The sequence below is a fragment of the Lissotriton vulgaris genome, chromosome 6 (assembly GCF_964263255.1).
Source record: "Lissotriton vulgaris chromosome 6, aLisVul1.2, whole genome shotgun sequence".
Lineage (NCBI taxonomy): Eukaryota > Metazoa > Chordata > Amphibia > Caudata > Salamandridae > Lissotriton > Lissotriton vulgaris.
This window is the reverse complement of record NC_141694.1, coordinates 1,236,065,006-1,236,090,996: the sequence shown is the minus strand read 5'-3', so window position 1 is coordinate 1,236,090,996 and position 25,991 is coordinate 1,236,065,006. Positions and strand designations below refer to the sequence as shown.

Below are 25,991 nucleotides of genomic sequence, written 5' to 3'. Positions count from 1 at the left end.
ATGGGAATATGGAAGTAGGCATCCTTGAGATCTAATGTTGCAAGAAAGCCGCCTTGTCGAAGTAGTGGAAGCACTTGTTGAAGAGTGATCATATGAAAGTTATCTGACTGTATGTAGAAGTTGAGAAGTCAGAGGTCTAGTATTGGTCTGGGAGTACCGTCCTTTTTGGGGATTAGAAAATATATGGAGTAAACTCCCATGCCTTGATGCTCCAGGGGAACTGGTTCTATTGCATGCTTTTGAAGCAGTGAGAGAACTTCCTGTTTGAGGAGCGTTAGATGTTCTGTGGACATTGGATGCTGTTTGGGTTGGATGTTTGGGGGAGTTGCAGTACGTTCCAGGCAGTAACCATACTGGATAATTTGTCTTACCCACTTGTCTGTAGTGATGGAATTCCAAACAGGTAGGAACTGTGACGGGTCTGCCTACGACCGGAGTGTAATGGTTTGGAGGGAGTGGTGGGAAGTCACTGTTTGTTAGTGGGGAAGGTGTGAGTATTGTTACCTCGGCCTCTCCCTTTGTTATTTCCCCTGTACCCACCTCTGAAATATTCCTTTTTGAGGGATGTTTGTGTGGGACTTTTGTAGGAGGAGGAAGCAGTATCTGTACTGAGGTTTTTGGATGCACCCCTATAAAAGGAGCGACAAAAGGAGCCCCATGTAGACGGAGACTGTAATGCACCCATAGATTTTGCAGTCTCAGTGTCTTTTTTTCTTTTTTTCTAATGTTGTGTCTACAGTTGAGCCAAAAAGGTTTTCCTGATTGAACGACTGATTGAAGATACTAGTTTGTACTTCTTGTTTGAAGCCAGAAATGCACAACCATCCATGTCTTCGTAATAACAGACTAGTGTTGATTGATCGAGATGCAGTGTCTGCTGCATCGAGGGCACATTTAATGGATGCATTTGCCATTAACTTGCCCTCTTGAATTAAATCATTGGCTTTGGCCTTGTATTGGCCAGGCAAATGCTGCATTAGGTCCTCAAGCTCGTTATAGTGAGCCCTATCGTATCTGGCAAGCAATGCTTGTGCATTAGCTATCCTCCAGTGATTAGATGCTTGGTAGGCAACTCGTTTGCCGGAAGAGTCTAGCAGTTTTGACTCTTTGTCTGGAGGTGGGGCATCACCGGATGTTTGGGAATTGGCCCGCTTCCTAGCATTGGTCACTACCAGGGAATCTAAGGGGAGTTGACCTTTAATGTAGGTGGGATCATTAGGGGCAGGTTTATATTTTTTATCAATCCGAGGATTGAGAATCCTGGTCCTGACAGGGTCTTTGAAGATGTCTGGAGCATGTTTAATGACACCTTTAAGCATGGGTAATGTTTGTACTGTCCTTTGTGACTGTGCAAAAGTGTGTACGAGGAAGTCCTCCTCTGTGGGGTCGGAATGCATCTGCATGCCATGATATTGGGCAGCCCTATCAATGAGCTGACTAAAGCTAATGTTGTCATCTGGGGGAGATGGTCTGGTTGGGTATGACTCCAGATCAGGAAGGGCTGGAGAATCTACAGGGTGACTGTAGTCATCCCATGTGTCCTGTGGTATGCAGTGTCATCATCATGATCATTGAAGGGGTCATTATTTCCACCCCCACCCCCTAAGTCATCATCATCCTGTGGTGCTGCTGAGTATGGAGGAAGTATAGGAGACTTTGGAGGAGAGAAAGACTCAGTAGGAAGAACAGGAGAAGAGGGTCTAATTGGTGAAGTTGCATAGTCTTTTCTCTTCACAGGCACCTCAGGAATGTGTGGGGTGTCGAATTTTCTTTTGCTGGAGGGGGTACAGATAATATGGCCTGTTTTAGGGTCCACATGCAGTGTTTTCTGTTTTGGATCGATGGGATCTGGTAGAAACAGTTCCTCCTCATAGGCATGGGCTTTCAGAGCAGATTTTTTTCGGTTCGGGGACGTGGTTTAAGTTTGTCTGGAGCCTTTGAAGTTGTTTTTATGTCCTTCGGCGTCGAGTCCGAAAACCTTTTCGGATCCGAAGGTTTCTGAGGTGTCTTCGGTTCCGAGGCCTTTTGGTTTTTTGGTGCCTAAGTACTGGGCTCGGAGGTCTTCTTAGCAACAGCGGGATATGTTCCTGTTTTCGGTACAAATGGTGTTTTTGGGGCACTGATTTGTGGCTTGCTCGGTCCCGAGCTGCCGGAAGGATTTTCTTTTGTCTTCGGAGCTGGGCCCGGGGGCGGGGTTTCTGAAGTGTTCTTTCGATCTCGACTAAGGCCTTCAGGCAAACCTTTGACTGGAGCCTTTTTTTTGGGTGGGGTAGGGTCTGGGGCAGTTGTACTCACTCGTTGACCTGTAGAGATATGGTCATTGGAGTTGTCGTCATCGGCCTCGGATATGATATCTAGCTCCTCTGAATCCTCTGCCTCTGGGACGTCGGGCCTTCATTGAAGGTATCTTCTGGCACCGTTGCCGATCATTGCGCCATGACGTGTTGTCGAGCCCGGCGATCGTGGATAGTTTTCTTGGATCGAAAAGAGGCGCAGGCCTGGCAATATTTTTCTTCGTGTTCAGGCGAGAGACAAAGGTTGCAGACCTTGTGATGGTCGTTGTGTGGAAATTTAGCTCCACCCAGGGGGCATTTATTAAATGGAGTCCTTTCCATGAGCTGTAGGCCCGAATGGCGTCGATCGGCCCAGCGGCCCGCGTCAATGACCGGAACCGGGGGATTCTTAAGTTATCGTGCCAAGGCACGTGAACGAAACAATACCGTAGATGTGTGATGTTTTGCGCGTGGCAGAGGTCTGAAAACACAGTCCCAAACCGGAGCGCTGAAGTTACATCCGAACCTGATGGAGGAAAAAAACAATCTAGAGATGGAGTCGATCCTCATGCACACTATCGTCCAAGTGAGGAGTCACCCATCTCTTGACTACAAAGACTTCTTCCAAGACAACAAGGTGCAAACATCCGAGCCCAACAGTATTAATTCTGCAGCTCATATGCCTCGAACATACACCACTGATCTGTGCATCTGCCACAGAAGTCAAGTCTCTGATTGAAAGTAAATACAAGCATGTGCACACTTGCCCTTACCTTGTAATCTCAAGTGCTGGCACACAGGCTCCAGGTCTGTAAGAGGAACTGCCTCTATATTCCTTAGCAAATATCAGGTCTTGCATGCTGGCCTTGCCTTCAAGCAACTTCAAACACTGCCTCTGGACATAAAGTTTGATCTGACTTATGTCGCGTGTTTCAAACAGCAGCTTAACTGAACGCTCAAGAATCTGAAGGGGAGAATAAAAAGCAGTTAGGGGAGAATCAATTGTCTTGGTAAACATGTCTAATAGTTATAAATGACAGAAATCAAAATGCAGCAGGGTGAGGAGTTAGCTTGTCAATAATGGGTGTAATATTTCTGCTACTTTAAAATCCTGATTTAAATATAAAAAATGTAGGCTATACACATAACTGTGCAGTTGGCGGACACTCATCTGCAAAGGCACATATACAAACCAGGCATCTGCTCTACAACTGGGGGTTTTCTTCATCCCCTGCTGATGCACCAGTGATCTTTTCTGGGCTTCGCCAAGTGCAAGTAAGTGACTTGCTTTGCCTTTGTGTTTTTCAAACCACTGTTTCTGTCTGACTGCACAACAAAGCACGTGTCCACACCACTATCGGGCTGCAGATCCCATCTACAGATGGCAGCTATTTCCATGTTCTAGGGATCTTTGTTTCATCTAAAGCTGGAAATCCGTTTGTCACTTTGTTGCCCTTTCTCTTCTTGTGAGGAGGTATTAAGAGAGTGTAACTTTAACCATTTTAATCAATGCATTTTTATTAATGTTGTATTGTATTATTTTAGCCTGGATGCTATTATATTGAGAAATACATTTTTATAAGCACTTTGGCAAAAGCGCTAGAGAGATTCTACGAAATAGACTTATTTCTACAGTTTGACTCGCACACTACATTCAGCATCACAATAAAGGTAACAACTGAAATTACAGGGATCTTTCTACTCATAAAAGGATCTCCCATTAAGACATATTTATATATTCATCAATAGCGGATTTGGTATTAGCCACGTGATATATAGCAGGAGTGGGTGAATTACCAACCTCCTACAGAATAAAAAGATAATATTTGTGAACTTACAGCATACCTCTATTCCCTAATGAAGGTAGAATAAGGTAAAGATGGGATATGGGAAGAGGTATACCTAGTAATGCAAAGATGTAGCTCTTTCTCATTTACAATGACAATGGTAGTGCCTTTTTTGTGTGATACGTTTCAGTAAAGGGAGGCTGCAGTAATGAAAAGCAGAAGTAGCTTCGCAGATATTTAGTGGTACATTATTTACTTAATCTTCACTCTACTTGTTGTAGCTTAAGCAGCACATACTGGAGGAAGAAGCTATGAATTAATTTCCCCTTACTTGCAAATTGTAATAAGATTCATCATATTGCCCCTACAGTGAGGACACCTTTAGCCTTGCAAAATGTACCTCTTGCCTAGTGAAGCACAAAACCATCTGGTCTGACTCATACATGGATACTTCCAGTCACACATGTGTCAAAAGGCTCAAGGTGTGAACTATGGTCCACACAAGGTCTCACTGGCTTACATGTGGGTTCTATTATCACTTTAGCTCAAGTGGCCAACCGTATCTTGGTCAAGGTCTGATTTGCAATTTTTTCGACCCATTTTACATGCCTCCAATTTCTGTTACAAAGGTTTGCTCATATTTTTCACCAGCAAGTGCTACAGGTGTACTTTAACTAAATAGTATTTGTTTTAGAAGGACCTTTTCCTTAATTTAGTATTTGTAAGCAAACAAAAGCAAATCCCCAAGCGAACGCCACTGGCTACCATTGCTGGCCTGTATATCTGGAAAACCAATAGCAACACCAACAAAGACATCACAACCAGAAATCCTATCTATCTGGCAGACATGCTCACCATTTCTAGGGGCTCTCTGCACACCCTCAGGTGGAACACCATCAGATTAGAGAAACAAGAACACACAAGAAAACAGTCCCTTTGAATCTATTCACCCAGGATCTTGCACTGCTTCCCTATATCCATCAGGGCTGCTACAACTCTAGCCCAATTTAACTGAACAGACATCTCTTAGAAGAACATTACATCATGAAGTAACAGTCCAGTCCCACTTCTAGAAACCAGCTGTCCTTCTAATCACGTTGACTGTACACTTACCTTTGACCCTTGGTTTGAGCTATAAAAATAAAACATACATCCCCAAACACACAGAAATGGGAAGTCACGGTTAATTACAAGACCTGCATTATTTAAAATTCTAATACTCCCCCCCAATCCTGGAAATTTGAATCTTTCCTGCTTCCAGTTTCCATGGGATCGGAAGCCAAGAGATGCAAGTCTGACCAGTTTTGATAGGACCCAGCAGCTTTTGTAGACTGCAATCAGGCTGTCCTCCAAACCTGTTCCCACTGCTTTGGGGAACCAACAACGACACAGGAAATGGGTGATGGACAGGATTAATTCCAGAACGAATAACCTACGATGGACAAAGAAATGAGCTGGTGATCTGCTCCCAAACATTTCCTGGAGGGAGACCTGGAAGGGAGCAGGTGCTGGTTGGCATAGCCAGCTTGGTAAAAGTGGCATTTCCTAAGTCTAGATAAAGTTATCATGTTGTACTGAACACACTTGGGTGTCCAAATGGACCCAAACAATCCCCAATTCATTATCACACACACATATTTTGCTGGAGTATACCCTATAGCGAACTATTGAGGGCCAAGAGAAACAGCAGTACAGTCAGTCGATACAACAAAACCAAAGAAGATATGATTAGTCGACTTAAAGCAAGGAAGTATCCTAGAAAGGACTTAATGAAAGCGATTTCAAAAGCAGACCGAACAAGCCTTGGCATAGCCAATAGGTCTTGCCTTTGGGACCTTTTAAGCATTTTAGACTATAATACAACAATGCATGAGGTGGAGTGTTTCATAGTATGCGTCTGCCCTTTTTAGGCGCTGGAATTGTTCAGGTGTTATTATCGTTCACTTTAATGGTGCTGAATTTACCGACCTAAAAAGGATGGGGGGCTGCGTTCTGAAATAACTTTAGTACCGCCGCGAGCACAGAGGTGCGCTAGGCACGATCCAGGCTCTTGGGGCCCTCACACAAGCCTTTCATTCGAAGGATAAAATGAGTTTGCAGCAGGTATAGCGCTAAAAAAACAACCTCACATCATTTGTTGCACCAAAAAGTGTGCATTCGAGGGGGAGGAGCCTAGCGACGAACGAAGATGGCCGCAAAAGCTCTCGGCTCCGTCGACCTCCGCCTGTTGCTTGAAGATCCTGACATATATCCTGCTTTCGCACCTCACCCCCGTGCGGGGTAATCTTTGCTGACACTGGCGGTGTGGTCCCGAGAACTTTCCCACCCAGATCGGCGGAATTGTGCCGTGTGAAAGATCTTGGCCCAGAGTTGCCTGTAAGCCGGGACCTCGATTACTGACCCAGCCGGGTTACTGGGCGGCAGCGGCGGTTGGGTGCCCCAGACGTGGTCCGGATGATTGACCTGGAGTGTTTCCCATCACTATATTGGTGAGGTGCCTGCGGTCCTGTGCACACTGCGGAGGTGTGCGTATCCTGAAGGTGGCTGAGAGGTCGGGGGTTCCCTTCCCGGCAGCTGGCCCCCTCGCCGGTCTGGTGCCCCCGCCCGAGAAGCCCCGTCACTGTTCGGAAGCGAGCCTCCAATCCCCGCCTGTCCGACCTGCACTTCGGTCCCCGGGGGAATCGGGTGCTCCGAAGTGCACTCAAATGTCTGGAGCTGACCGTGTGGAGGCGGTGCGGGGTAATGAAGAGCCGTCTTTGAGGATCGTGATGGCCGCCATTAAGGAGCTGCGATCCTTCATGGCCTCTAACCACCAGAAGACGATTGCGGATGTCACCGAAACTTCCCGATCGTGCGAGGACCCTGACCTGCCTGGTGCCCTTGAGCTGGCTGTTATGTCTACGCTATTCCCGGTACTTACCAAACGAGACTCCCTTCATGTCGAAACCTCGCAATTATCACCTGGAACACTGTGTGCTAATAGAACTGTTGTCTCAGAGAGACGCCCGCCATTATCGGCGCATCCGTCCACTGATGTGTTTGTAGTCTTCTCTTCTCCTGAGCCTACGGCTAATACGACCCGGCGGATGCTGCGAACATCACTCGAATGTTTTGACTTTGACCTGAGTTCGAGATCGACATGGTCGTATTTTGGCTGGAAAACGGCAAGTGTCATGGCGGCGGCGGATCATGACGGACTGAGGTGCTTGATCGGACTCCCTATGCAGGTCCACAGACTGGCGGGAACTTTGATTTTTCCTGGATACGTTCTGGTGCAGTTGGCTGAACTCATTGTGAACATTCGGAGGGGCCAAGGGTGAGATTGCTGTAGATCTCGACTTTGGGGGTGTGTGAAGTTCGGGGGATCCGCCATTTTGTTGCTTACGGGTGGTGGGGCGGTGTCGGACGCCTTCCCTGGGCTTTATTTTCAATAACTTGCTTACATAATTGCTATACTTAGAACTGGGACTGTGCGCCGCAGGGGGGGGGGTAAGGGGACCGAGGGCGAATGTGATTTTTCTCCTCCTCCGTCCTTTTTCTTCTCCTATCCTTTCCTTTTTCCATCTTTATATATTTCCCTTTTCTCGCTATATTTCGGGTTTTGGGATGCTGGGCGACAGGCACGCTGCTAGGGGGTTAGGCCGTAGCCATTTGCAGGGGTGCAGGGTGGGGGGGGGGGATGGGGTATTATTGTTTTTCCGTCTCTTGTTTCTATGGCCTTTTTTCTTCATTAGTTTAACTTGACTCTCTGTTCCTTTCCCTTCTTTCTGGGTTCTGGGATCGGTGCAGTGCATTACCTGATTTCGAATTCTCGACGTTTGACCGTGGGTTTCGCCCATGAATGTTTTTCATTAAGCCTCTCCGTGTACGGGCAATGGCCGGGTGTGCTTAGTGTTTGATTGCACGCGTATACTGATTGGCCCCCCCTTAAAGATGCCGATAGATATATGATTTATATTCTGTGACTGATCCCACCCTTCTTTCTTGTTTTCTGCTCTTTTTGTTATTATATTGAAATTCATTTCTTTTAACGGTAACTATCCTGTTGTAAAATTTAAAATTAACCTCACTCAGCCTGAGCAAAATTGTGTGTGCCGCAATAGTTCTGGTCTCTAATCCTGCTGCCGTGCCTCCGGGATGTTCGGCTGAATAGCTGTGTGCACCTTGTCTACAAATAAAGGTTTTAAAAAAAAAAAAAAAAGTGTGCATTCAAGTGCTGTGCACTTAAACATCTATATATACATACATCACTGTATTTCTTGAGCTTTTAAAATGAGCTGTGCAATCTCCGAAATATTAAAGGAGATATTATTTACAGAGCGTCAGAGGATGAATTTAAAATGTCTCTTTTCCCAAATCATATTTTCAACATCCTCTTACGTAGGTGCACCGGAAGGACAGCCCCCTTCTCGGTTCCGGTGTCAGCGCACCCCTCTCCCCCGTTGATTTTCAGCAGCAGAGACATCACTGCCAGACTAGGCTACGCTGACATTCTATTAGTGCGTTGGTAAATAGTAGCTACCCTTTACAGTGAAAAGCCACTCCTTTTATCAAGGTGAAAGGCAGAGGGCAATGGGATTCGAACTCATTTGAAAATTTTCCTCAGATTTAATTGAGAGAGGAGAATGAAACTAACAACGAAGTCCAACCAACTCAAAAGCCACACTTTTAGACTCGGAAAAACGGATGAAAAGCTGAGCCGGAAAAGGATTTTAGCCATTTCTTAAGCCCTCTAATTTTCAATAGAGGAAGGAATTATACCAGGCTGGTGGGGAGGGAGGAGGAGAGGGGCGGTATGTGAACGCATGTGAAAAGTCCTTAATTCAGCTTCAGGATAAGAAATTAAGAAAGGCTACAAGATAAGTAGGGGTGATACACTACATTTATTTGCGTACAAACAAAAACATGAAAAGCTGAATGGGAGTCGGAAAAAACGAGGAAGAGTGAAACGTCGAGAGAGAGTTTGGATTCGTGAAAGAATTCGTGAGTGTCAAAGCGGTCTTCTATATACATTTAACTTGCTATATTTCTTTTAAAAATGTTTTCAAAACATGCTTGCATTTTAAGCATTGTCCTTAACCAGAAACGTCAAAGTACAAAATGCCAACTTCGAAGTGCCACTTCTCAAGTTGCCATTTTTGCTTTATGCCATCAGGATCAGTGCACTAAACTATGTGCATGAAGGGGATCCACATGGTTCTTACACCCCTAACCATAAGTGGCAGGTTAATTTTTTTTATACTGAACGACAACTGTCTGGCAGCCACACTAGCACCATAACACGTGCACTAACACTCACTGGACCCTTAGTGCGGAAAGCCACAAACAACCCCGCGGCCCGGTGAACAGTTCTGCTGACATCACAGCAGAAACCTGAACCTTTTCTCCACACAGAGCATTTTTTTAAATTTCTGCAAAACCAGGAGGGGGAGTCGGGAAGGGACCTTGGAGAAGGCAAGAGGGAGAGAAACAGGAGGTATTGAGGCAAGAGGGAAAGGGGGAGAGAAGAAAGAAGAAGAGAAGTGAGAAAATGAGAAGGGGCAGAAGGAAGAGGGCAATCCGTAGGAGAGTAAGGAGGGAAAGAGGAAACTGAAGAGAAATTAAGGAGGTCTAGGGAAAAGAGAAAGGGGAGGCAGTAAGTAGAGGAGGAGAAAGAAAAATAGGATTAATGGAGAAAGGGCCAGGGAGGGACATAGCGAGAACCACGGGAGAGAGAGGGGTAAAGGGAGAGTTGGTGAGAAGAAGGGGATCATGGGAATGAGCAAGGAACAAGCGGGACAAGAATAAAGGGAGAAACGAGAAACAAAGAGAGGAAAGGAGGCTTTAGAGAAGGTGGAGAGAGGGAGAAAAGAGAAGAGCCTGAGCGGGAGACATGTTTATAAGAAGAGCCCGAAGAGAGAGGGAAGGAGAAGCTGGAGAAGAGAGGGAAAACAAGCAGACACGCACAAAGAGGAGGGTACACGAGAGGAGACCGAGAAAGAAACTAAGCAGCCCTTGCACATTCCCCAGAGTCCAGGCTAGACAGAAGATGACTCAGTCACAGTGCATGCGGTGATATGAGGCAGAGATAGCGGCCATTGCGAGAAGGCAGAAACCCCCTGGACAACCTCCCTCTGCACTGCGGAACCGGTGTGTTTCGGAGACCCAGCGAGGCCGCCTCTCCTTCCTGCCGCTTCGTAACGATGTTGTTTGTTTGTTGGGAATTACAGCGTTTACCAACACTGTTCTCATTAACGCTTTGCGAAGAGCCAGCGTTCAGACGCACAGCCCGCACTGGGGGCTGGGAACCCTGGGGTGCGGTTCTCAGTAGGCCGCAGGCTGTTTAAAACAGGGTGACCTCTTAGTTACCCACACATTTCCACAGCTGAGGCATTAACTTACCAGCTGTCTGAAGCGGCTATCTTTGACCTGCAGCCTGCACAGAGATGTCGGCAGCCCTTTAATAAACACACTGAGCTCTCTTATCGGATTGGAAAAAGTAACCGTGCAGGTTAATTTATAACCATAATTGCCACCAAACTCCGAATCAGCCACTTGGTTTTTATGCCTTGCTTACCATGCCGCTTGTAGTTGTCTGTTACAGTGTTTTAAATGGAAAAAGACATCACCAACAAAAACAAGCACACAAGTGGTGCGCGCGCACCACAGCTAGCGATCTGCTTTCAATTATCACGCCCGTGTCTGGGCACGACAATTGAAAACAGATGTGTCCCGTGCGGGTAACCGCAAGCAATAGGCCGTGGGCAAAGGCGGGACATGCACCCGCCTTTGCCCAATTGCGTGCTGTCTTTCTTAGAAAGACGCACGCAAAGCTCAAAAGCCTATGACACAAACAAAAACATATGCACAAGCTTGTGGTGAGCTTTCTGAAGCCCTTACATTAAGTCTTGCAGAGCAGCGCATGCGCGCTGCTAGGCTCGACCTAAAAACGAGGGAGGAGACACTCATACAAAAACCCACAACAGAACAGGATCCCCAAAATGAACCCATCAGATTTATCACAAAGTTCTCCAACCAGGCCACTGCCCTGAGGAAAGTTCTTAAAAATAGATGGGCTATCCACACACAAGATAGCATCCTAGCGACTAAAATTGGTAACACGCCAAACATCACTTTCAAACGCAATCTCTCCATTAGAGACATGCTAGTTCATAGTCACCTAGCATCCAAGAGTCCAGTTTGGCTTCTTCAGCTTACAACCCAGCCAAACATTTCCGTGATCACTATAACAGGGACTGGACAAAGGCCAAATACTTTGGGATTGACACCATACCCAAACACCCAAGGGGAGGAGATAGGATATATTACAATTATATATTATACAAGCTGGCTGCCTGTTCCCTTTCGGAATGAATAATGATGTGGAGAGGTGTGGTGCAGCGGCCAGGCCAGCTGACTTCGGAGCACAGGGTTCACGGTTAGATCCCCGGCCGCAGCTCAGCTCAGCACCATGTGACTCTGGGCAAAAGCTCACTTAATTTCCACGACGGCCTCCAGCGCCTTGAGACCCGCAAGGGTGAGCAGTACGAGCTTTATAAATACGGATTTACATTTACAATGACGAAGAGTTACACACACATTTAGGAAGGTAGAATGTCTCCCAGACCTTTAAAATCAATAAGTACTGCAGATTTAAACAGAGATAACAACATTTAAAGTGTCTAATTTTTAATCCCTTTTTTTGATTTGCATGTTCATTTACTATCATGTGTTAGCCTAGCAATCAGATGTCTAAGTGTAAACTATGCATTTACTGTGAGTCAAAACCTTTGTCCACTAATAGTTGTCCGCCTAATTTTTTACAGAAATGAAAGAATGTACATATGTGCAGCCTGCCGGGACCATCACAAATAGGGAGTTAAATGCACTAAGGAGGCAATCCCCATGTGGAAACACCTTAACTTCATTATAGCAGGACAACAGTTGCAACCATTCGCATCACTATGTGCAACCCAACTGGGTAGATCGTCCAATTGTTTGCTGCTTAGTAAGACATTGATATGAATTTCTTTAATTACCTCATTAGAGTTGATGCAACTACTATATTAGTTGTGAAGTAGACCCATTAAGTCTCTATGATTCAACAAGGGACTTATCTATGAAGAGATAATTAATTAATTCATTTTGGGCTACGGTTATGTGATCCCAGCAGCTGGCAACTATGACTTACAGTAATGTACATGACACAGGAAAGTATGGTACTACACCGTAATTCTCTAAGAAATGTAAAACATGCAATAACATGAGGTGACCAGCATATTGAGCACTGGTCCATTTGTGACATTATCACAATTGACGATGCAGCACTTATTATGGACAAATTATATTGAAATTGTGTAGAATACATATGAAACTAAGCATCTGAACTAATGCTGTAACAAATACACCTTTTTCTTTCTGTTATTTCTGTGGCTAAAAACACTGTGTAACGAAGATGCATAAAGTTATATTGTTGTGAATTTAGGTAGAAAGGTGCCATTAAATTGATCTATCAAACATAAGCCCGTTTGGAGTGGCTGAATTCTTTTAGTGGAGGTGAGAAAGGATTTCTATTGAAAAAAAAAATATATATATATATATATATCCCAACAAAAGAGGCTGTTGTCGGGGACCCCCAACCCTGCAGGGCGGTCGTGACTACAACGGGAGACAGCACTTCCCGTCAGCAATGTCCACAACAAACAAAGCGCCACAACCCGGTTTCTGGAAAAAAGGCTTTATTTCTATTGGCGCAGGGAACAGCAGGTGTGAGGCACCTGACGCGTTTCGGCCAATTGCCTTTCTCGAAGGTGTTGCCCCATCAGTGCAGTGTCCCAGGCGTAACTGATCGCATGTCCCACTCCTGCAGCACTACATTTCCCATAATTCATCTGGGATGGTGGCGTGATGTCAATAAAATCCAAATGGAATTTTAACGCCATACCAGTCCCGACATGTTGTTGCAGGTAAGTGTAGCAGGTGGGAGGAAAACTGGTGCACAGAATAACTCAACCTGCTGTTTACTTCTCAATGTCCATAAGCGCCATGTCCAGAACCTGCCAAGGATAGGCGTCTGCCTTCCTCGGCTCCCTTTCTCACCTTCTACTGCATAATCGCGGGAAATCCTTAGGCTTGCAGCGAGGCGAGTGGGTCATGTCCCCCATCAAATTTAGAACAAAAGAGGCTGTCATCGGGGACCCCCAACATTGCAGGGCGGTCGTGACTACAACGGGAGATAGCACTTCCCGTCAACAATGTCCACAACAAACGAAGCACCACAACCCGGTTTCTGAACGGGTATGAGTTTCCTCAGTTTTTAATGATAACGAGAACAGCAGCCCAAATCCATCGACAAGGGGCGGAAGTGAGCATGGTAACGCCTTGTTGGAGGTCTCAAGTTTGGTGTCCAGTTCTTCTGGAACTTTCTTGGGATTTTCCAATCCTACTCCCACTGTGTCCTCACCTGCTTCGGAATCCGGAAGGGAAGCCACACCATCTAGTCACGCAGGGACGGCTTCACCGCATGGTGTGGCGGCTTTCAGGCAACGTTGGTCGCTGCCAGGCATTTTGAAGCCAGCTGCAACCCTCTTGTCAAAGGCTTGGGCAGATAGTACCACGAAGCGTTATAGGTCCGCTTGGACAAGATGGGTTAGTTGGTGTTTTTGAAGGGACTTGGATCCCGTGGTCGCGGATGTCGTTCATATCTTGAATTTTCTAGCGGATTTAGTGTCTGACGGGCTGGCGTATCGCACAATAAATGTGATTCGTTTCGCGATTTCCGTGGGTCATGTCCCGCTAGGTGGGAGCCCAGTTGGGGAACACCCTTTGGTCTGCAGACTCCTGCACAGTATCCGGTAGTCTTTGCCTCCGGAACCTCGTTATTCGTTCCTTTGGGACGTTAATTTAGTGCTGAATCTCTTTTTATCTTGGCAGCCCAACAAACACCTTTCGTTGAAAGAACTATCCTCTAAGTTGGCTATGCTGCTATGTTTGGTCTCATGCAGGAGTTTCGGATGGCCGGGCTTTGGACATTTCAGCACAAACCTTTTCACCAGAAGGGGTCATTTTTACGATAGGGCGTCGTACCCAGTCACATACCTGAACGGTGTCGTACCCAGCTATTCAGGATACCTCTAAATTGTGCGTGGTAGATTGTCTTAAGGCATATGAGGACTTGACCCTGGAATTTCGCCCTTCGGGTGAACAACAACTGTTGATAGCACTCAGGAAACCACACAAGGCTGTGTCTTCTCCTACAATTGCTAGGTGGGAGCGTTGGGTCATGTAAGAAGCGGGCATTGATACAAAACAGTTTGGTGCTCATTCTACTAGAGGAGCCATGGCTTATAAGGCGTTTGCGTTGGGAGCACGCCCAGAGGATTTGATGTGAGCAGCAGATTGGTCTTCGGACTCTATGTTCAAAAGGTTCTATTTTAAACCGGTCCTGGATGTGGCTCAGTTGGTACAAAAGCTTTGAACTAGCATAATCTGCAGCCTACGGTCCTGACATAGAATCGGAATTTGCCAAGCAGAGTGAGGGTAAATTCCAATTCTATTAAGGACACGGAGGCGAGGATTATCCCACCCGGAGCAAGATGGTGCGAACCCACCCGTATTAAAGTAAGTAAACACTTTTGGGGTTCTTTTTAATGTTTATTATGAAGTTGTGCTCTCAACCTTGGTTCAGTACTGTTGATCGTGTACTATTTTGCAGGCTCTTTGAGTTTTTATACCCTGACTTTATCTTTGTCCTTTCCAGGAAATGATGGGTCGCAACAGGACCAGTGATGAATTGGCGTAACTTGTGCGAAGAAAGAGGAGGAGGAGAGACAAACATGGGACTATGTCAGGGAATACTGGAAATGGTGGAAGGACTATGGACTGACATTCCTCCCTGGTTGTTGGAAGTTGTAGTTGTTTGTTATTTGATAATGTGTTGTTTATCTTTCTGGCTGCTGGATTTTTGGGATTGTAATAAAGCGAAGAGAGATAACTGTTTACAGGAGATGTCCCAGGACTGAATCTAGGATCCAGTCCTGTGGTTAGAAAAGTAACCTATAAAGTAACTAATTGCATTTATCTAGAAATTCCAATTGAGCTCAATGTTGCATTGTGTTTGAAATTGTGTTGCCTATTACAACAAGTGTAATTACTGTAATCAAAAAGCCTATTGCCTATCTGAAAAGTATTTAACTAAAGTAACTCATTCTGAGAAAGTATATTTTGATACCTTGCTGGTTCTAAAATAAAAACAACTATATATTTTGTTACAAAACAATTGGCCTAGAGTTCAGATCTTGAGTTTGTGAGACCATTTGATGACTGAGTGTGTACAACAAATGCTTTGCACTGTCCTCTGATACTGCCTTACTGTTGGACCAAGCTACCACATTAGAGAGTAAGGTTATATCTAACTTTAGCCTCTGCCAAACATCTGGGGACAGTGGGCTCTGTGCACACTGTACCTTACTTTGGTCCAGTATATAGCCACTTTCTTAAACATCCCGTGGGGAAATCGGATTAAATGTCGAATTTGGTCCAAACGATGTATGTCCAATGTTGGTCTTAGTATTCTTGCTATCCTGGACATAGATGAGGACATCTCACCTTGCCGATCGGATTCTGGCCCTGAAGTGCCTGCAGATTGATCCTCTTGCATTAGTTCTTGGAGATCATGTAACAGAGGTATAACTGACATAGAGAGGTTCAATAATGGTGTTTGATCTGCTGTAGTTGCCACTAAGTTGGTTTCATTTTGTTTTTGTCGTTGTAAGTACATGATATTTTTTAAGCTTCAACTTTCTCACACTGTTATAGATGTCCATTCTCGTGTTAGCATAATCAACATTATTTCCAGGACAAAAGGATAAACACAGGCTCAATATACCTTTCTCAGCTTTTGACTAATCAATTTTAGCCAGATTCAGGATGGTATTTGGTTGTATGTTGTGTAGTTCTGCTTCCATCTGCCTGTTGTTGACCTGTTTATATTTTTTGCACCTCTTCCTCGCTTTCCTCTTCTCGCGGTGTTACTTGTTGTTGTTTGTCTGTGGTATTTTATTGCGCTTGTGGGCGAAGGGTTTGCCTTCTGTCTTGGCATAAAAAATCAATTTCTTCACACAGCAACAGTTTTTGTGGTGGTTGTCCATCCCATGCGCCTCTTAGGTCTGATTCCATCTCGCTCTCCACTCCTGAGCGAAGGTTGAATATATATTTGCACTTTATATTCAGCCTGCCTTGAAAACATTTGAATACTCCTACTATAGACTCTGAGACTCAGTATTTAATGGATTTATCCTGTTATTGGTTTACAAACTCGCATTAAGAGACACTTTATAAATTTTAATTGATGAAATTATGATTGTTATGTTAAAGAAAATAATTAACTAAAATATGTATAATTGTGTTTAACTTATTTTGCGTATTTGCACGGATAATTGCTACAAAACACACAAGATGTTGTCTATGTCTATAGTCATGTGATTGTTCGAAGGGCAGAGCCCAGGCTACTCACTAAGCATTATAAAAACAAAAAAAGTTGCACTAGTTCGTTGCATGTGAACAAGGGCTCTTGAAGCCCGAAACGCGTACTGCCCTCCTGTTTTACCAGCTGCAATAAAGTAAGAACCTGTGAATCCAGTGGTACGTCTCCTACTTTGCCTGCCTCGCCGGCCCTGGGTGGATCAGGAAGTGGCGTTTCGAATATATATATATATATATATATATATATATATATATATATATATAATCACGATACTGCCGACTTCATAGCAAAATGCAAATTGCCATTGTTTTTTAATACCACCCACAGTGTCACGTGATCCCCAGTAAACATAGAAAACATACTATGGAAGTGCAAATGCTTAAGTGCAAAATAGGGCTATTTTTGTCAACATTTAAAGCTGTGATGTGTAATACTCGCACCAGCCGGTGACACAGTAAAACATAATAAAAACTATATACAGAAGGCAACAATAATGAAAGTTGCAATAAATAACGGATAATCTGCCAAGAGTGAAATGGTCAGTTGACCCTGTATTGTATTCACATGTTGTACTATCTGCATAAATGCTCTTTATTGATTGCTGTTAACATTTGACTAACCAATTATAATGTTTGTTATAAACAAATTAATTGATGTACGCTATCAAAAAATGCGATTCAATAATGCAGACACAACCACAAAACAAATCCTAACATTGGCATAAGACCTACTAGTGACAACTAGTAGTATTATTTTTTGTTGCAGTAACAAGATGTAAAGAATATGGAGATCATAACTCTGACGTATGTATCTCAAGTCACAGAATATAAGTGACAATTCACATATGCATGATAACAGCACAAATGCCGAGAATTCATATGTTAGACCATTCTAACTATATGCCTTCCATGACCTCATAGCTTATTCTACATCTTAATATACCAACTCTATGTGGTGGTGCAATTGCGATAAATCAGCCGAATGTGTCAGGGTCACTATGTAATTGGCAAACTTTAGGCAGATTCATTCTCTTTAATGTAACTGGGGCCTGGTGCCCCTACTCGTCATTCCTAGGCCCTGTATTTTGTGCAAACGTAGCAATTTAAAGGGCAATGTGTTTTAATTTATAAAGTGCAAATAGTGTTAGAACTTAATACCAATATTATAGCCTTAAAACCACTTCTAAAAAACACTTTTAACTTAATATGTTTATGGGATTTTTTTTAATAAAAGTTTTATTTAAAAACAATATGTGTGATCATTGAATGGTATTTCTATTAAAATTCAAATCATGAGACTGAAGCTAGTTAATAAATAGAACCTACCCTAGAATAATAGAACAATCATTACATTATTGCAAGATATGGAAATGACTTTGTGGGAAATATGATCTTACTGATTATATAAGTAATAGTGCAAGTCCTCAGTGGTGTTAAGGCCATTTGGGGCCGTGCTGTCAAATTCCATTATCATGTGCGTTTCAAGTTTCCTAAGTTTTACTTCTCTATTACCTCCCCGAGAAAATACAGGAATCGCCGCTACCACATAATATCTTAGACAGCTACGGTCGTTGTTGTGTATTGACTTAAAGTGCCATGCTACAGGATAATTATTGTCATTGTTGACAATAGAACGCAGGTGCTGTAAGATTTGTGCATGTACCGGGAGTTTTGTGCTCCCTATGTAATTTAAGTTGTAGGTACATGAAAGGACATATACAGCGAAGTCTGTACGGCAGGTAAAGTGGCCTCTTATTTCTCTTTGCTGTGGGCTGAACGGAACAGTATAATGGGTGGTATTGCTGCCAAATTTGCCTGCCCTACAAGTAGAACATTTGAAAAAACCAAATGTGGGTTTTAACCAAGTTATTGCCATTGTTAATTCTGGGCTATTTTTGACCAATTCAGTCCTCATAGATTTTGCCCTCCTAAAAGTCAATGTAGGAGCTGCAGTTAAGATTGGTGCTAGCACCCCATCCGTCAGCAAAATCGGCCAATTTTTCTTAATTATTGCTTTGACCTGTCTTTGTTGATGACTATATGTGGTTATCAACCTCGTGCATTAAATCATTCGTGTATAGCTGGTTCGTTTCTTGAACTACATCACCTTTATTTAAAAGGGAATCTCAAGACCGGAGTATAGCTTTTTGGGTGACATGACAATATGTCTAGAACATATAGAGAGTAAGGAATTTCGTCCTTGGATGCTGGACGGGGAATACTCCTGATCCCCTTGGTCAAGAATTTGTAAAGAACAACTGAAGGAGTATTACCCGATGAGGGAGATGAAGGCTTTTTCCAGACTAGGAAACACTGTTCCTTTGTTAGTAAACCCCTCACTCACCACCTAGTGGTGACTTGCTTCATCATCGGGGCCCACCCAAGTGGCCTGGCGTCACTTGGGTGTGCTTCAACACCTGGGTTACAGTGGAGCAGGTAGTGAGGTGTGGGTTGCAGACAAAAAAAGTGTGAGTGTTAAAATTGTCCTGGTCAGTACTTCATTATAAACTTTAATAAAAAGGCGACTGGACAAAATTAAGATATTTCGGTGAGATACTGGGAGGGGAGTTACGACCTATGTATCTCTGCTATGTGTTGGTCAACATGTTTCTACCATTAGGGGTGATCCCCGGTATTCTTCAGGACCAAAACAAGGAAGTGGGAGGTGTGGGTCCCCTAAAAGACGCACCCTGTCCTAAATCCTTGGTCATCCAGATGAAAAAAATGTTTCTCTGGGTAGTCACTCCTAAATTATAGGGTGTATACAAAAAACCTAAGGAAGGAAAAAGAAGCAAAGGAAGTAATTACTATCCTGTTACGAAGTGCAGAAATTAGGTGCAAAGAGACGTGCAATTATGCTTGCTTTCCACGGTGGTGAATGGAAAAAGTGCCTTCTAAAGTAGAGGGCGTGTCTACTTATGGGGTGGGAGCGTGCTCATTTCGTGAGAGTGTACGCTGCAGCAGGGTATACCTAGGGTTAATTCAACAGGTAAAAATTCGGCGTCCTTGGTGCGTGCCTGGGTCAGCATGCATAAACATAAAATAGAGTTCACTGGGCTTTAGTGCTCATATCTTTATCAGCGTGAATTGCACTGCGCCATAAGGTTGCCTTACATTGTATAGTGGGCTCAAAGATATCCAAATGCGGATGAGTGGTGTACACAAAAAGACACACAAGACTCACACAAACACAAAACACGGAGAAGGTCACGAAACGTGACTTGTCAGAGCGAGGGCTTACTGGAGTAATACTCAAGTTGGGCTTCAGCGAGCAGGGGGTAGGTGCTTCACTCGAATCAACATATTCTATGTGGAAAGGTATATTTCAAATTAATATGGTTTGAGGAAGCTCGCCTACGTGCTGGCTCGTGCGTTCAGGTATAGGATGGAACCTGTGGGGAGGGAAGGTCTACTTACAGTTGGTAGTGAAGAGGAAAGGCTAGTCACCTACTTCTACCGTCCGCCGCTCGGTTACAGTGAATGGGCGTGCGCAGTGTAGATATGACTGTCAGCCTACTTCCGGGGTAGGTCACGTGGACGCTACGGTGGCCCGTACAGGGGTTGGTTGACATCGAACGATCTCCATGTCAACCAACCCCTGTACGGGCCACCCACACCTCCCACTTCCTTGTTTTGGTCCTGAAGAATACCGGGGATCACCCCTAATGGTAGAAACATGTTGACCAACACATAGCAGAGATACATAGGTCGTAACTCCCCTCCCAGTATCTCACCGAAATATCTTAATTTTGTCCAGTCACCTTTTTATTAAAGTTTATAATGAAGTACTGACCAGGACAATTTTAACACTCACACTTTTTTTGTCTGCAACCCACACCTCACTACCTGCTCCACTGTAACCCAGGTGTTGAAGCACACCCAAGTGACGCTAGGCCACTTGGGTGGGCCCCGATGATGAAGCAAGTCACCACTAGGTGGTGAGTGAGGGGTTTACTAACAAAGAAACAGTGTTTTCTAGTCTGGAAAAAGCTTTCATCTCCCTCATCGGGTAATACTCCTTCAGTGGTTCTTTACAAATACATGACATGACAATATGACAATACTTTATTTGAGTGATAAATAAAAATCAATACAAAAGAGAGCAATCAGTATAAACAAGCATTTGCAATGCAATAGGTCTCGCATTAGGAAAGTTTGAGCTATTGGTATTGAAAATGGCACGTGTTTTATTCATGTGTTGGTTTCAAAAGTAGCGAAATTAATAGCTTTGTCATTTACAATGCCAATAGTTATAATTTTTGCAAATGTGACACCTATAGCATTTGTAATGCAATATGTGTTGTATTTACGTGACTTATATGTATTGATATTACAAATAACAATGGCTTTTAATTTTTTTATTAATTAATACTTAAATAAAAGTTATTGTAATTTATAATGGCAATAGCTTAAACTTTTGTAAATAACTTATGAAGATTATGTTCAGTGTATTTTATTGTGACGAAAATCCAAGAACAGAAGTGAAATATTAACATCTTTTTGTGACATTTGTAATAAAGCTTGAAACATTGAGAGAACATATTTGAACCAGTTGTTGTTGAATGGTTGCACAGATTGATGCTGTGATGATGCTGAGTGATGTAGAGGGGAGAGTGAGGAGAGGGGAGAGTGAAAAGGGGAGAGGGAAGAGTGAGGAGAGAGGGAGTGGAGAGAGGGTGAGTGAGGAGAGAGGGGGAGAGGAGAGTGAGGAGAGAGGGGAGAGTAAGGAGAGAGGGGAGGGGAGAGCGGGAGAGGGGAGATAGGGAGGGTAGAGGAGAGAGAGGAGAGAGGTGAGAGGAGAGGGGAGAGTGAGGAGAGAGGGGGGAGGTAGAGAGGAGAAGAGTGAGGAGAGAGAGGAGAGTGGTGAAAGGGGAGATTGGTGACGGGGAGAGTGATGAGAGAGGATAGAGTGTTGAGAGAGGAGAGAGTGGGGGAGTGAGGATAGTGATGAGAGGGGAGAGGTAGAGAAGAGAGGGGAAAGGGAGGAGAGAGGAGAGTAAGGAAAGGAGAGTGAGGAGAGGAGAGTGAGGAGAGGGGAGAGAGGGAGGTGAGAGGGAGAAGGGAGAGAGGGAGGTGAGAGGGAGGGGAGAGAGGGAGGGGAGAGTGGAGGGAGGGGAGAGTGGAGGGAGGGGAGAGTGGAGGGAGGGGAGAGTGGTGAGAGGAGAGAGTGGTGAGAGGGGAGAGTGGTGAGAGGGGAGAGTGAGGAGAGAGTGGTGAGAGAGGGAGTGGAGAGTGGTGTGAGAGGAGAAAGTGGGGAGAGTGAGGATAGTGAGGAGAGGGGAAATTGAGATTAGAGTGAGGTGAGAGAGGGAGGGAGAGTGGTGAGAGATGGGAGAAGGGAGAGTGGGAAGAGTGAGGAGAGGGGGAGAGATAAGAGAGGAGAGAGGGGACAGGGGAGAGAGAGAGAGTGGGAAGAGTGAGGAGAGGGGAGAGTGAGGAGAGGGGAGAGTGAGGATAGGGGAGAGTGGTGAGAGGGGGGAGTGGTGAGAGAGGAGAGAGTGGTGAGAGAGGAGAGAGTGGTGAGAGAGGAGAGAGTGGGGCGAGAGGAGAGAGTGGGGCGAGTGAGGATAGTGAGGAGAGGGGGATAGTGAGGAGAGGGGATATTGAGGAGAGGTAGAGAGGAGAAGAGAGGGGAGAGGGAGGGGAGAGAGGAGGCGAGAGGATAGTGGTGAGAGGAGAGTGGTGAGAGGGGAGAGTGGTGGGAGGGGGAGGGGACAGAGCGGAGAGTGGTGAGAGGGGAGAGAGGAGGAGAGATGGGAGAGAGGAGGAGAGAGGGGAGAGAGGGGGAGAGAGGAGGAGAGAGGGGTGAGTGGTGATAGTGGTGAGAGGAGAGTGGTGAGAGGGGAGAGTGGTGAGAGGGGAGGTTGAGGAGAGAGAGGGGAGAGGGACGAGAGGAGAGAGGTAAGAGGTTAGAGGTAGGAGAAGAGAGGTGAGAGAATAAGGGAGGGGAGAGAGGTGAGAGAATAAGGGAGGGGAGAGAGGAGAGTGAGTAGAGGGGAGAGTGAGGAGAGGGTTGAGTGAGGAGAGGGGAGAGTGAGGAGAGGGGAGAGTGAGGAGAGGGTAGAGTGAGGAAAGGGGAGATGGAGGGTAGAGAGGAGAGTGAGGAGAGAGGTGAAAGAGAGGGAGGGGAGAGAGGTATTGGAGAGAGGGGAGGGGAGAGTGAAAAGAGGGGAGGGGAGAGTGAAAAGAGGGGAGATGGAGGAGAGGAGAGATGGAGGGAAGAGCGAGGAGAGAGGGGAGAGTGAGTATAGAGGGAGTGGAGAGAGGAGGGGAGAGGGGGAGTGAAGATAGAGGGGGGAGGGGATAGTGAGGCGAGAGGGGAGAGTTAGGAGAGGGAAGAGGGGAGGGGAGAGCTGGGGTCCCGTTTGTAATTTTAAAATAAAAACGTGCCAAAATGTTTAAAAACTGCAATTGGTGATTAAGTGTGCTTTGTGCGCACGTACAAATGTAGATGGGGAAATATAAGCAAAATAAGACACAGCAATGTGGGTTCCAAGATAGGATGTTAGCATTTTCTTTTCAAAGCCACGCCCGCTTCTTGTTTACACAGATTTCATGCTGTTTGTTAGAAGATGGAAATAAAATTGCACCTTAAAACTGCAAAATAATATGATTTGCTGCATTTAATTTGTTTACAAATTAAACACTAATAGGGCGTTTCTAACCATGACATTATTCAGTTTGCCCTTCTCCATGCCAATAGTAGAATGTTTACTATAGTTAGGCAGTGCAACAAAGGATTTTAAGACCGCATAGGGAGTTAGCGCAGTAGCATTTACAAACCGCTTTTCTGAGGTGAAGTTTATTGTGCAGTATTTGCACACTGCATCGGGAGCACTGGAACCAAATCTAATTGTTTTTTTTTTTAAAAAAAGCATTTTCACTACGCATTAAGGCCAGGGATCGAGAATTAACGCAGAAGCATTTGAAAAAAAGCAAGCTCCCATTTTCAGACTGCATCGGGGCTAATCGCTTTTCACACATGAAGTTTGGAAAAAGCATTCACGAGGGTTAGCACTGAAGCATTTAGCATATAAAATAAGCAAGCACCCAAAATGGAAAGTTCAAAACCGAATTCTTAAGACCAATAGGAAGGAGCATGTTTACTGTACTTACCCAGTGCACTAGGAGCATGTTTACTGTACTTATGAAGTGCAACAAAGCATTTTCAGACCTCATCGGGGGATGGGGTAGCGTTTTTCTCACATAAAGTTATATGTTCTAGATGTTAACACCGCATTCATTAGGAGAACAGAAATGAAACCGAAATAGCACTTTCACACCGAAACCAGAAAAGCATGATTCACTGCACTTAATTTGTTCACAAATTAAACACTAATAAGGGCGTTTCTAACCATGACATTATTCAGTCTGCCATTCTCCATGCCATTAAGACCGCTTCGGGAGTTAGCGCAATAGCATTTAATAAACACTTTTCTGACGTGAAGTTTATGGTTCAGTATTTGCACACCGCATCAGAGAACTCAATCAAATTATATCAGAATTGCGGAATTATGTGCTCAAGTCAACGCAGCGGTTTAAGTGTATTGAAAACACATAAATGAACCTGTTTTTGCGTTTTTTACCTACTTGCAGTCTCTGGGAGAAAGCAAACTCACCGCTGCAGCCAGGCTTCAACAGGAAGCCAGGCAACCTTTGTTGGGACGGGGGCGGGGCCGGACACGTGACCGGAGCTTCCCAGGAGGCAGGCTGCAGTGGCTGGCGCATGGCTCCGGTGCAGAGAGGAGAGCCCTGCGTGCAGCCGGTGTCCGCCGGGAAGCCAAGGAGCGGAGTGCCGGTGTCCCTGTGCCCGTATTACGTCGGAGTGAGCAGCCCCGGAGCGGGACGAGCAGAAGTCCGGGTGAGTGGTGCTCCGTGCTTGCGTGTCTGTGTGTATGCAGGGGGGAGGGAAGGGGGGAGGGAGGGGAGGGGGGGGGCAGCGTGTGCGCGTGTGTGTGTGTGCGCGCGCACGCGCGCCTGTGTATGCGTGCATGCAGAGGGGTGGGGGCTGGCTGTGTGCGAGCAGGGGATGTGAGTTGATCTGCGCAAGCGCGGGTCAGACGCGCGCTCCCGCGGTGAAAACTGCGAGCTCGTAACAGATTGGTGTCCTCATTCCCAGCATTCTCACTAACGGGCCACAATAGGTCTGAAGCAGACACCTTCAATGCTCACGCATTGAGGGTAGGTCTGCTCGACCTAAAAAGCGCAATCAGTATAAAAAGATATTTAATTTTAGATAAAACAGTATATGTGTGGGAAGCATGTGCTACGTGGGACCTTCCACCGGTTAAAAGTTAAATTATACCATGTTTGGCCTGTCCGTTAGGGCTAGTCACGCATGGTAGATGAATTTAGCAAAGCTGGCCATGTGCTTCACCGTGTCCAGCAAGTATAATTAAAAAACTGCCTCTTTTACCGTCTGTGTACCCAGTTGGAGAAGAATGGGCCTTAGATGGATTCTACGGGACAGCATAATAAGATGTGTAGCTTTTTGGGTGGCTTCATTGAGTGTTTTTACACTATACCCTCTTAATGTGAACCTTTCTAAGGCTGCATCTGCACATTTGACATACTCTGCTTCTGTGCTACAAATTCTTTTTAGCCTCAATAGCTCACCATAAGGAATACTTGTAATCAGATGTTTTGGATGTGAGCTCGTAGCATGCAGGGTGCAATTGCCTGCTGTGGGCTTCTTATGTAGTGTTGTGTGTATCACATTGTCTGCTATATATACTGTGGTGTCTAGAAAATCAACACTGACCTTATCTATGTGCGATGTGAATTTCAGATTACTGTCATTAGTGTTGATTTCTGATATAAATATCTCAGCACTTTTGATGTCACCTTCCCATATTGTAAAGACATTGTCTATATAGCGATACCAATTCACTACATGAGCATCCACCACATGTTTGTATTTCCCCCTGAGAGCTTTGCTCCTCCCACCAGCCTACGTGTAAACATGCATAGCTGGGGGAGAAGCAAGCTCCCATGGCAACTCCTCTGGACTGTTTGTACACTTGTTTGTTAAACATAAAAAAAATATTAAAAATACACCACCTGATCAGTTCTAACAACATAATGTTATGGTTATAACAATTCAACGGCATGGTATTTAAGTAGTGTTTAACAGCTTCCAGTCCTGTTTGGTGCTCTATACTTGTATAGAGTTATTCAATGTCTAGGGCAATCAACAGATATTCTTCTTTCCATGCTACTTGTTTTAATTTATTAAAAAAATCTTCTGTCTCTTTGATAAACGTAGGAAGCTTGAGTACATGAGTCTGGAGGAAGTAGTCCACATAGCGACTAATATTCTCACACATTCCCCCAATTGCTGAGATAATGGGTCTCCCGGGCACAGGTACAATCTCCTTGAGTATCTTAGAAATTAGATACATGATAGGCATCACAGGGAATTCCTTAAATAAAGAAGTATGTTCCTGTTTTCAATTCAATTCAATTTTTA

General features: G+C 44.8%; 1 protein-coding gene across 2 annotated transcripts in view; it reads right to left on the bottom strand.

The window, feature by feature from the left end:
• REV3L (REV3 like, DNA directed polymerase zeta catalytic subunit) overlaps positions 1–25,991 on the bottom strand; it is a 1,049,196-nt gene that overhangs the window by 152,043 nt on the left and 871,162 nt on the right. For both annotated transcript variants that reach the window (XM_086927335.1, XM_086927334.1), the window contains exon 29: positions 3,047–3,237. In XM_086927335.1, the coding sequence (XP_086783461.1) occupies positions 3,047–3,237 (191 nt within the window). The remainder of the gene's footprint in view (positions 1–3,046; positions 3,238–25,991) is intronic.